The sequence below is a fragment of the Olea europaea genome, chromosome 13, assembly GCF_002742605.1.
Source record: "Olea europaea var. sylvestris chromosome 13, O_europaea_v1, whole genome shotgun sequence".
Lineage (NCBI taxonomy): Eukaryota > Viridiplantae > Streptophyta > Magnoliopsida > Lamiales > Oleaceae > Olea > Olea europaea.
In genome coordinates this window covers 20,735,207-20,747,946 of record NC_036249.1, presented here as the reverse complement: position 1 = coordinate 20,747,946, position 12,740 = coordinate 20,735,207, and the positions used below count along the sequence as shown (strand labels likewise).

Here is a 12,740-nt window from a genome sequence, read left to right as displayed (position 1 = left end):
TGAACTGCTATGATTTTTAATGATTAAGATCAAAAGAATATACTAATTAACTAGAACCGAAGCCAGTTGGCCTCAAATCTTTTATTGCACAAATGAGAACATGAGAATTACACTTGGAGCCTCAAAGGGTTCCAATTATTTCAACAACACAACTGCAAATTATAACATTTCTTTATGTGTCATCCAACAAGAGAATTAATGATGAAACTGAAGGGATGTCAAGCATGCATCCATGCTTGCATTATTCAACACAACTTTTCCTAATAAATTAAAGTTTTTATACTGTCACATCTTGACCTTTTTCACAGTACCATGTCATTCTTCTTAAGTTTTGACATCATGTACCTACTCAGGCTTTTTCAAGAAATTCCTCCACCACATAGCTGATCTTTTAGGGAATTTAGTCAAACATCCATTTGGATCGGATACATAAAAAATGCCAGACCTAACATTGTACCTTTGGGCCCATTCAAAATTATCAAGCAATGACCGTATGAAGTAACCCTTCACACATACACCATGACTGAAAATGAAGGAAAATTAGACAATTAATTTCGAAACATACAACTTTATTTCGAATTGACCATATGTGCAAAACAAATGATGACTTACTCTATTGCCCGTTTAAGGCATTCGAGATGGTCCCTGTGATACTCAATCCTAGTTTCATCAATGTGAGCCTTTGAAATATCTAGGTCTTTATTGTTGACTTCATCCAACCCTACAAAAGATGATGGAGGAATTCGACAAACCACTAAATGCTCTAAAAAACTAGTAATTTTTATGTATTCTTTTGTAATATAAATAAACAAATGAACACGACTATATACCGTTTGCTGTAATGATAATCTCGGGATTTTTAAAGTTATTATAATTATTATGATAGCTTCTTTTCATCTGAAGCATGAGATGGTAAATTCCCTCTGGAACTATGTACAGCGATGGCCAACCAACCTACCATGAAATAAAAAAGATTGTTATTACATTAGATTATACGTTAGCATTGGAAATTATGTAAACCATAATATGTATTTTAATTCATTGTGATTGTATGTTATGAGTCTTTGTCACGATCATATAAAACCATAATTTTTTGATATGCCTATATTGTTATAAGAATAATCTATTCATTTTCAGATTTTTTCTCACAGAAAGGGTAATGTTAATGGCTCACCCGCTGAGGATTCTCATTTTGTTGAGCTACAAAAAAAAAAATGAGTAGCAAACATATTGTTATTAGTAGTGTCCATTTTATGTCAAGATAAAAGAATATAAATGAAATGCACTTACTGTGATATTCAACATGCAGATCATTGTCATAATGGTGTTGTGAAATATTTCCACTTATATTTTTGACATAATAAGACGTGTAATAATTTATGCCTAAGAAGTCACAGGATCCTTTCACTAGCACCACCTCGTCTGGATTAAATCTGGAAAGACGTCCTCCTCTGATATGATTTTTCATGGATGGTGGATAATTACCAAATATTACAGGGGCTACAAACCTGAACAGGAGAAATGTGCCAAATAAAGGATTACGATAGAAGTACTACCTGAAATTCTACAAAAGTATATCGAATGTTAAAAAAAAAAAAAATAATAATAATAATAATAATAATAATAATAAAATAAAAAAAAATTATAAACAGGTTAAGGGATAAACAAAATAGAATAGATGAAATTTCGATAATGAAATCCAATCTAAAGTACTTCCCTGTACATTAATTTCATTTGGAGAGTTAGGAATCAACAGAGATGAAGAGAAATTTCACTTGGTAACGATAAACTACTCAAGCACATGCAGTAATTACCATCCTAACATAAAATCAAGTGCCCTCGAAGCAGCATCTTTATCATCCTGGGAGTTGTCCCTAAGTGGATAAAACCACGTTGAAACATTTGCCATCCCTATTTTGCCTCGTTGGTGTTCCTTTATGTACAAATGTAGTTATATTTATAATCAATAATTAAATCTCGAAAGTGTTTATTTATATATGTATGTGTGAAATATTCAAATGAAAACCTGATAATATTTCCTGTATATATTAGCCGCATGTGCATGAGCAAGGATCAAATTGTGTGCCACAGTATATGGATTAGTTCCCGGATTTCCATTTGAGGAAGTATGGTGAAGCAACTTTTGTGCCATGGCATCTAGGTCTCCGATTGGATCTCCTTCAGAGGAATCAGTTTTTCCGGCCTGATCTTTTTTTGGAGGAGTAAATTGAGGAATAGTCATTGCACATGTGTAATGAAGGATCGAGGAACGCATCAGTTGTTCCATCGATTTTGTCTGTTGCTCCGTAGAAGTTTCATTTCGAGGGGAAAAATTGCCCATCACATATCCATAATAACAAAAGGTCCATGGCTCATTCAGTGTGATCCAACGTTTCACTCGATCACCAAATTCCCAAAAGCAAATCTCAGCAAAATCACGAAAATGGTCCCTACAATGGCAATGTTAAACAAGTTAACATCAAGATATATGTGTAATGTACACATAGATGGTAATTTTCACATATGACATTAATCTTTGTAGAAGAGATCAATCTGCCATTATTCTATCACTTATTAATATCCATTTTCTTTAAACAAAACATTTGTGCCTTTCCTCCGATATATAGTGTTTGAGAAATGAACTTCACTTAATTCTTTTGCTAATATTTACCACAAGATTTTCCTTGCGATGCAAGATTGAGTTACTTACACAATTTGACGATCTAAGAAGCCATGATATTCTTTTTCCAAATCCTGGGGAACATCCCAGTGGAAGAGAGTTGCCCAAGGCTCAATGCCTGCACAAAAGTAATTAGAGAGTGCCAGGTAATATCTTTTGATTTTATTTTAGATTACACGTAAAAAGAGATGATTTCAAAACAATATCAACTTTGAACCTCAATTATGAATTAATTAAATTAGATGTAACATTAGTTTCTTAAAGAAACAATAAACATGTAAATTTTATATATAACAAAGTCTAACCTTGTGCCGAAAGTGCATCTATGAGATCGTTATAGTATTTGATTCCTTCTTTGCTTATGCCACCACTTAATTTGCCTCCTAAAATATCAAAATAAGGTATATATAAATCAAAATAAAAACAAGGAACCATTACTTGACACTAAAATTGTGGAAACTGCTTGGCAACGTCATATTAGAGACTTTTTTTTTTCTTTTTAAAATAATCTAACTTCTAATTTTAATAACTTTTTGTCATTTGTTACAAAGATATAATTTCCTCATCAATTTTTTTTTTTTTTTAAATTATGTCATTTCCATGAATTTCGGGTTGATAACTAAGCAAGTTTGACGAGGATTTCTAGTCCATCTAGACACCCTAGTCCTTACTTTCAATGAAGACAATAAACTCTAAATTGTCAAGAATCTCGTCTATTTTGCCTAGTGAGGATTTTGATAGAAGGCACTACAGTCATTTAAAATTTTAAGCAAAAAATATCACTTCAGCCTAAAAACTAGATTAATTAGAAATTTTTTCTTTGAAATAAAATAATGCACAAGCTCTAAATATTCAATATTGAAATAAAAAATCTATTTTTCTAGTTTTGTTGATGTAAAGTCCAATACCTGGTAAGATTCTGGACCACGAAATCGAAAAGTTAAAAGAATTCAAACCAACTTTCTTCATCAAACACGCATCTTCCTGCAACATTGTAAAAAATGAGTACAATTTACAATGAAACACATAATTTTGGTGGCTTTAATTAGAGTACAGTCAATTATAACATATATAAATTTTTTTCCCTCATTTTCAAAATTAAAAATTTTGACTTCAAACGTTAACAAAGTATCAAATCATTTTTGAATGTAATGTTCCAAATAAAAGCTGCGGATTTATTATTTTCAACACCGGGGACGAAAACCGTTCTTGCTTTATTGGATCAAAAAAGTAATTTAATTTTTTAAAATCTTTTCTACCTTTTTTTTTTATATACAAAATTGAAATATTAGACTTCAAACGCTAACAAAGTATCAACTCGAATGTTATGTTCAAAATACTGGTCATGAATTTATAACTTCAATTCTGGGGACGAATTATTTCTTGTATTATATGATAAAAAGATTCATTCCCTCGTTTAAAGTTGTTTGTTCAATTTATTTTCCACTCCTCTTATTATTTGTGAGAATTTTTTTGAGAGCTCCATTTTTCCAACAAGTACTTCAAGCCACAGATTCATGATTCCAAATTTTACGCATGTGGAGATAAAAATATTGAAAATGGAGGAGCAAAAGGAACTCTTGAGGGAATGGTGGTAGGTTTTCAGTTTTCTTGGGAATGTTGAGTTTTTAGAAAAGAGAGAAAAGTTTAAAAGTTATTATAGTTTGGGATAAATCGAATGACTGCATCAATTAGTGATTGAATTGACATGGAATTCTGATACAGGAAAGGAAGTATACTTTAGATTTTAGTTACATATTTTGGTTACATTTCCTTTCATACTTAGTTCACTAAATGAATTATCATCTTGTAAGATGAATAATTAAATAGATAAGTACATTTACCTTGAACATATGATATTGATCGAGAGCGACACTCCCATTTTTTCCGTCCGCACTGCTATCTGCCACTCCAATTAATAAACATAAATGTAAGCTCAACAATGATCACCGTGTACCCAAAAAAAAAAAAAAAAAAAATACACTTTCTAGTGTATTTATAAATTATTGGTATTTTGAATTTCATCTTAACGTATTAATTTTGTTAAAAGGAGTAGCATAAGCCATTATATATTGATTAATGCTTTATATATAACTATTTTGGCATTATTTGCTTAACATGCATTCATGAGATGGTAACTTGATAAAATATTAAGAATAGAGATTTTCATCTCAAATTATCGAACTTGTTTTAAGGAGTACCCTAAGCTCATAATATTGGTTAATATTTTTATATTTATTCAATTTAAAGTTATGTTTGCATCTGTATTAGTACAAACACATACTAATTAACAAACTAGAGGAGAGAGAGAGAGATTCATATGATTCCAATTACTTACTATTGCCTTTACCATCTGCATTCCGAGCTCCTTTGACCTGCAGCAATTAAACGTAAATCCCATAAAGTAAATTGTATATCCAAAATTCAAGAAGAAAACAGGAAAATTAAATTACATGTTAATGGACCTTCTAACATATGTATTAGTTCATTCTAAAGATGGTTATACCAAATCTTCATTCTTCTCAATGGTAATAGAATGTTCGATAAGGTATATAATATATTGGACAGTGTTAACGAAGTAATAATTATAGGCTACAGAATTGTCCATTTTCGTGTCCAATTCTAAAATATACCAGCAATACACTTGATAAGCCGATGTTATAGCATCAAAGATATACTCCTTGGAAAATTAGAACCTTTGGCCTCTATTTAGGTGGGATCTATCACAATGAATAGAATGACAAAATTTAGGTAAACTAATATGACAAAGAAATACTTTGACTATCACATATAGGTGTAATGAAGGAGTTGGTTGGTCCATCACAAAGCCCTTAGATATGTAATCCTGCATTCTGATAATGGTATTAGAAAATCTTCATTTTTTTCCAAATGTTAGTGGTATGTTTGATAAGGTGTATGTAAAATAGAGGATAGTGATAACAAACTAAAAATATGCTGAATTCTTGTCCATTCTTCCATTTAATACTGCTTGATATGACATACAAAAACATAAAATAATTAGTTGCACACCTGATATTCCGATGTTGCAGCACCGAAAATAAAATCCTTGGGAAATCCAGAGCGTTTGACCACAATTTCTGACGGAGCCATTGGAATGAGTGAGATGAGATATTATGGTTAGCTAGGAGAGGTGTGTGGTTCCTCTAATCCATGGACTCTATTTATAGACTCTGAATTCAAAAAACTTATATCATACGATTAGACAAAAAGCATAAAGTAAATATAATTCATAGGGCAAGGTATTAATACTTTTCTTCATTCTACTTAAAGTAAATACAAGTACTTGGAAAATATATGTGTGCAACTTTAAGCAATTCTTTACTTCCTTATCATTACTTCTGAGGAGTCCTCGATTAATCATGTTAGGCAGTGACGGATCCAGAATTTTGAATGAACACGAATAGACATTGGTTGACCTTTGACTATCAGTCGTAATAAAATATTAAAAATCAAATATAATAATTACTTTACTAAAACTAAACATATATAATTTTGTAATAAATGTTAACAATATTCACTGAATGACAGAGTAGCCAGGTTTTGAATGATTTAAAGGAATAGCATAGGTTTGAATCCTCGAAATTGCATTAAAACCACTAAAATAGAATATATATTAGTCCATTGTACTTAGTGTCAAAATTCAACAAATGTCAAGATAGTAAAGCCTTAAGTTATCTTAAAGAAGGGTCACGGGTTTGAATCCCCTCCCTATTGCATCAATTTTGGTAAACATTTTAAAACTAGTGATATTGCACAACAAATTGGTTTTGAAGGATTCAAACACTGAACCACCAATTTTTTGTGGAAGCTCTAAGCAAATGAGTTATAAGAGATGTTTGACAATAAATTATATCTCCTCCCTATGGTATTAATTTTGGTAAAAATTTTAGAACTACAAATATTGCACAATAAATTAGTTAGGAAGGATTCAAACCCTGGACCTCCAATTTTTATGTCAAACCTCTAGCCAAATAAGCTATAAAGATGTTTGGAAAAAAGAAAAAAAAATTGAATTACCAGATATATAACCCAAAAAAATTATCTACCGTCAACAAAAAAATTTTGTTCCCGAGTGTTGGATCCGCCACTGATGTCAGGCATTTTGTGTTCATTGTTATTTTTCTATTTTGGTCACTATTAGTAAGACTAACTCTATAAACGTTATGCCTGTTAATCGCGCCTCCTACACGAAACCATTTGACAAATAATCAAGGTCATTCACTTGAATTAATCTAATGGTCTAGATGTAATGTAAACCAAAAAAATGTTAATCTTCTCCAACCCACCCCTTACCCACTCCAACCTTCCCTATCTTACCACACCACCGTCCGAGAATGAAGCTCATTCCAAAAACAAACCCACCAAATTTATAATCAACCAATCACTCAACAAAAAGTAGATCCCATCTCTTAATCAATCCAATCATTGTTCTAGTTTATGTGGCACACAATGTTGGTTAAAAACCATAGGATTTGTGAAGAACTATGCTAATTTTATGTGCAATTTTGCCCAGAATTTCATATTATTGACCAACAAAATAAAGAAATTTCCCATTTTGCTGATTATACAGCCTCAAAGGTCATCTGGAAAGTTATAATTAATAAGGGGCGAATTTGGGGGTAGCCCAGATACCATTTTTGTGTATAAAATTTCTGGAAAAGAAATTATAGCCCGGCCCAAAATAATAATTAGCCCACTATTTGACTCCATTCCAATGTCCAAACTCAGTAACCACCTAATCATTAAATCATGCATTTGCCCACTGTCTGACTCCATTAAATCATTAAATCCAAACCCAATCCAAAATTATAATTAGCCTGCTGTTGGACTCCATTCCAAAGTCCGAACCCAGTAACCCACCTAAGCTTTAAATCATCCATTCGTATTTCTCAAAGGGAAAAATAAAGTTACCTACCTTTCAAAATATACTTTTGAATTTGACGAACTTATAGATTTATTTCAAAAACCAGGTCATAGATAAAAAAATTGATAATAATTTAATTAAATTTATTATCTTTAATTATGGAGAATTGAAATGATAATATATTATATTCGGCTACATCTTTGTCAATTCCTAAAACAGAGGATTCAATTATGCTTTATAATCAATTTCCATATCTTAATTCAGTTACTAACTTCATCCAAATTCAACTCTTTCCACAACTTTATAGAAGAGAAAACCATCCGACACTCAATTTCAAACCCACGCCATCGTACCACCGTCGAAGTCACCACCATCCTTGTCGGAAACCTAATAAACCAAAGGTAGAAGATCATTGAGATCACAGATTGACAACATCATAACCTCGAAGAGCAAAAATATTAAATTTGAAGTCACAAAATTAGAAAATTAATGAAAGTACAAATCGATCATTACCGTGACTTTGAAGAGTAAAACTATCTGGTTCGAAGTCATAGAATTTTAAGACTTCTGTAGTAATAAATCTATCAACATCTTCAAGTCGAATAAAAGAAAGGGAAAATTGCAACCGAGGTACCAAACCTTTCGTTTATTAGCAGACTTTGCCCAAACATTCATTTTGTACCATCCACAATTCCAAACCTTTTAAAAATATGCACCGGAAGTCCAAATGGATGGAAACCATCCAATTAACTGTTAGTTGATCAAAACTTTTGATTTTGACCAAATTTGGTAAGGGCATTTACGTCAATCACATATTTAACCTTTTAAAAATAAAATTAAGATAAAAACAAAAACAAAAAGAAATTTGCATCTTGATCTCTTTCACCCCTACCCTACCCCGGCGGATCACCGAAAAATAGGTTCCCGGTGATCGCACTTAATTATTTTTCTTTTCCTCTTCCTCATTTTGTTCCCGTCTAATTCTTTCTCCTTTCACTTCCCCAAGAGACATAAAAAGCACAAAATTGATGGCCCCATCAAAACGATTGTAGTACTGGTAATGGAAAATCACTCCTTTGATCACATGCTTGGATGGTTGAAAAGCAGCCGTCCAGATATCGATGGTCTTAGCGGATCCGAATTCAACCGGGTCAACGCCTCTGACTCCGGCTCTACTCCTGTACACGTTTCAGACGATGCATTTTTTATTGCGTCGGACCCGGATAACTCAATTCAAGCTATCCGGGAATAGATACTTGGGTCAAATGACACGTTGGCAAACCCGGCGCCGATGAACGGTTTTGTGCAGCAGGCAAAGGCTATGGGGGTTGATGGATTGTCCAAAACCGTTATGAGTGGGTTCAAACCAGATCTGGTACTGATTTATACTGAGTTGGTGAACGAGTTCGCAGTCATGGATAGGTGGTTTTCCTCGGTGCTTGCTTCGACTCAGCCCAACCGTTTCTACATCCACTCCGCCACCTTCCACGGCGCCTCAAGTAACGTTAGGAGTGACGGAGCTGTGTTATCGTGGGTCTAATTTCCGGATGGGGTTGGGGGTGGGCAAGTGGGGTGGGGTGGGGCGCTGTCGATACTTGTTTTCATTATTTATTATTTTATTTTTATTATGTATTATATAATGGTTAAAATTACTATTTTAACCTTTTGAAATTGGTCAAAATAAAAAATTTTGGTCAACTAACGGTTAATTGGATGGTTTCCATCCATTTGGACTCCCGATGCATATTTTTGAAAGGTGTGTGACTGTGGATGGTACAAAATGAAGGTTTGGGCAAAGTCTGCTAATAAACAAAAAGTTTGGTCCCTCGGATGTAATTTTCCCTAAATGAAATTTCAAATTGAAAGTCACAATCTAGTCATCAATAATTCAGATTCGAACCCAATTTAATGTTTACTGATTTATGTAATTGTTTTATCAGATTCATCAATGTTGAAAGTACTGATTAATATATATATTTTTTAATGATGTAATCATTGTGTTTATGTTAAGTGGTCATTAATGATCAATTTTTTCAACTTGACTATGATAACGGTGCATTACTTCAATGTTTGATTTCAAGATGTTTCAAATTTGAGGATTAAATAGTGAAGAACATGACATGACATTTTTTATGTATCAGTCACAAGGGCAAATTAGTTTGAAAATGAATTTGATGTAATTTGAAAGAGAGCTTGTTATGTATCAATCATAAAAACACAATCATGTTGCTGATATTCTTACTGTTTTCTAACCTACTGGATGTATTTTCTGTGTTGTTTGTAACAAGATATATGTTAACGGTGATTGTTTGTGATCAGATCTCCATTAATTGTTACTATTTGTGACCAAATATAAGTTTTGTGACTCTACATGATCAGGTCCGGGTTAGCTATGATTGTTTGTGATGAGACACATGTTAAAAATGAACTTGTATTTCCTAAGTTTTTAACAATAGTTTGTTTGTGACCATGTCATAAAATTTTAACAACAATTAGTATTTCATAAAATGTATGCATGAATGTGACACAGTAGATGTGTTTTTCTATTCTATTTGTGATTGTGACTTGTATTATTAATATATTGTGGCACTAACATTTTATATCATATTACTTGTTAGTTTGTGCAACAGTTCCCTATTAAGAGAAATAATTTATCTACAGGTTATCTATTTTGTTTGTGACATGTGACATATATATTAATGTAAGTTAACTATATATTTATTTGATTGTGTCTTGTTACCAATTTAGAATATAACCTTTGACCTGTGACATGATACATGTGATCAATATGACTCGTAATTCGGAAGATGTAACCAGATATATGTCTAGTTTTGACCTATCATGAATGCAATGAGACCTGTGATGTATGACATATGATTTTGAACAATTATATGTGATTTGTGACCTGAGAGCAGTGATCTAGGAATGGTAACCGAATACATATATATAGTGTAACATGTCATCAATGCAGAATGTGAATTATGACCTATGACATATTATCGTGACAAATTATATACGAACTGGGATATGCCATCAAAGCAGAATGTGATTTGTAAAATGTAACATATGACATGTGACTTGTGTTCACGGAACAGTATCTATCACCAATTACATATAATAATATGTATCCCGTCATCAGTTACATATGATTTATGACCTATGAAATATGAATTGTGACCAATTACCCTTGACCTATGACTTGTGTCCAATGACATTGTCAAACAATATTTTTCGACAACATGAAGAAATTAAGCAACCCACTTAAATAACATAAATAAATCTCAAATGACGTGCTTAAATGACAAGTACCTCTCACATCCAAAATTTCACCTGCAACATAAACAAACTAATGAATTGTATTAATCAATACAAAAAAAATTCATATTCATATATATTGAATGTTTTGTCCACATATTACATCAACTACTATCTATCAAGCTAATAAATTTGAAATAAAATGAACACATCAATCATTCAGCTTTCTTCTTTTTTCATCGCTTTGTGGCTTGCCTAATCCGCCAATGTTTAAACAGTAAAGAAGCTATGTCCGTCCCAACTCTATTACCATCAAATGACATCGACATGTTTTCAAGGTCATTGTGAAGTAAGTATATTAAAATCATGAAGACATCAACATGTTTAAACATGAATACAGTGCAAATCATGGCTGGATAAAAATACAAAACAATATATTAGGAATGAACATAACATTAAATCCTGTGTTTACAATTGGCAAATGATGTCACAAACTTACCCATTTTACTGTTGGAAATGTCACTAACAATGTTTGTCTTCAACTCCATTGGATCAACACGATAAAGCCACAATTCTGGATAGTAAAGGAAATATTACGCACCTAAACAATCAAGAAAAATTGTATGAGCTCATTCCAGATCTTAATAAAAGACAAAAGACAAAGTTAATCACGTTTGTTGTTGAACTTGTGGTTATTTTATCCATAAACCTATTGGCTTCGAGGATTATATATCAGCGTTCCTGGAACAAAGAAATCGGCATAGCATCAATATCAAAAAGGGCTGACTTGATTTTGCAAAATAGTGAAAACAACTAAATACAACTATATAGGTCACAATCTTCATAGATTACTTGTTTATCTTGGTCGGGATGAATAAATTTCTACGTCCAATGGTCAAGAAACCATGACAATTAGCTCTAAACTAAAGTAGATTGCCCATAAGTATGCATAAATAAATATAAACCAAAAATTCTGAAATTGAAATTTTTAAACTTCTCACAAAATCAATTTCAAAAGTTTCATAATTCTACCCTCTTCTAAAAAATTCCAAGAGAAACCACATATACATACCCATTCACATATTTTAACACGATATGTAAACTCGGATATGAAAATGGGGCTCTGAGACCAGTTCTTCAAAATCGACAATGGGTGTTTTAATTGGCAGGCAGTTGGATCCTCCAAGCGACCAAGTGCCAAACAAACTTTTATTTTGTTACGAACGGTTTGTGTTCGTAACACTGGGAAAAAGCTAAATTGATTCCAAATTTCAAATTATATTTTAATATACCTAAGATATGAAATGCAATTAATAGAAATCAAACGGTTTTATTTAAAAACTAACATAAAAACCAAAACATATGTCAAGTTTAACAAATTATTAATCATAAATGAAAACGAAGAGATGGAATGATTCGAACACTTGCAGTCATCAATCAACAATTTTATTATTCCTCTTCCCTGAATAATCAACAGAAAAACTAGTAAAGAAGAAGAGAAAACGAGAAGTTAACCGGAGTTTGAGCGTGAGTCAATTTCAAATTGGCATTCAACACCATCGGGATCTCAATGAACCCGTTAGACAATTTTCAATGAACCCACTGGAGTTATTAACGAAGATGAGGGTTCCACGAATGTACTGAATAATGAAGATTGTAAAATGGATTTTATTTTCTCTCTCTACGTTTATGAGTTTTTGAAATTAATGAACCTACAAATCCGGATTAATTACTAAGCAGACATTATTTGATAAATAAATTAACAATATTAAAATAATTTTTTAAAAAAATAAAAATATAATTGACGCCTGATTTTTGAATAATATTAGTTAAGACATGATTAATGATAATGTAATCTTACCCCCGAAGGTCCACGCCTCAGCAAGCCAGAAAGAAAAATGATACTGCTGGCAACAACGT

General features: G+C 32.1%; 1 protein-coding gene and 1 long non-coding RNA gene across 3 annotated transcripts; both read right to left on the bottom strand.

The window, feature by feature from the left end:
* Nucleotides 1-46: 46 nt before the first annotated feature.
* On the bottom strand, nucleotides 47-5,821 carry LOC111407831 (beta-glucosidase-like). Of its 2 annotated transcripts, none has more exons than XM_023037519.1 (13): nucleotides 5,711-5,821; nucleotides 5,019-5,055; nucleotides 4,525-4,589; nucleotides 3,589-3,664; nucleotides 2,986-3,063; nucleotides 2,711-2,798; nucleotides 2,027-2,450; nucleotides 1,815-1,933; nucleotides 1,291-1,508; nucleotides 1,175-1,200; nucleotides 831-954; nucleotides 613-721; nucleotides 47-523 (listed from the first exon to the last, which is right to left on the bottom strand). In XM_023037519.1, the coding sequence occupies exons 1-13, from the start codon at nucleotides 5,789-5,791 to the stop codon at nucleotides 346-348; spliced, it is 1,623 nt and encodes a 540-aa protein (XP_022893287.1). In that variant the 5' UTR covers nucleotides 5,792-5,821; the 3' UTR covers nucleotides 47-345. The 2 variants fall into 2 exon arrangements, with proteins under 2 accessions (XP_022893287.1, XP_022893288.1); XM_023037520.1 differs by having other exon boundaries at nucleotides 4,525-4,583.
* Nucleotides 5,822-10,905: 5,084 nt separating this feature from the next.
* Nucleotides 10,906-12,493, bottom strand: LOC111408252. The gene is made up of 3 exons (XR_002705315.1): nucleotides 12,336-12,493; nucleotides 11,320-11,421; nucleotides 10,906-11,232 (listed from the first exon to the last, which is right to left on the bottom strand). It is a non-coding gene; the product is annotated as an uncharacterized LOC111408252 (long non-coding RNA).
* Between the last annotated feature and the right edge of the window lie 247 nt (nucleotides 12,494-12,740).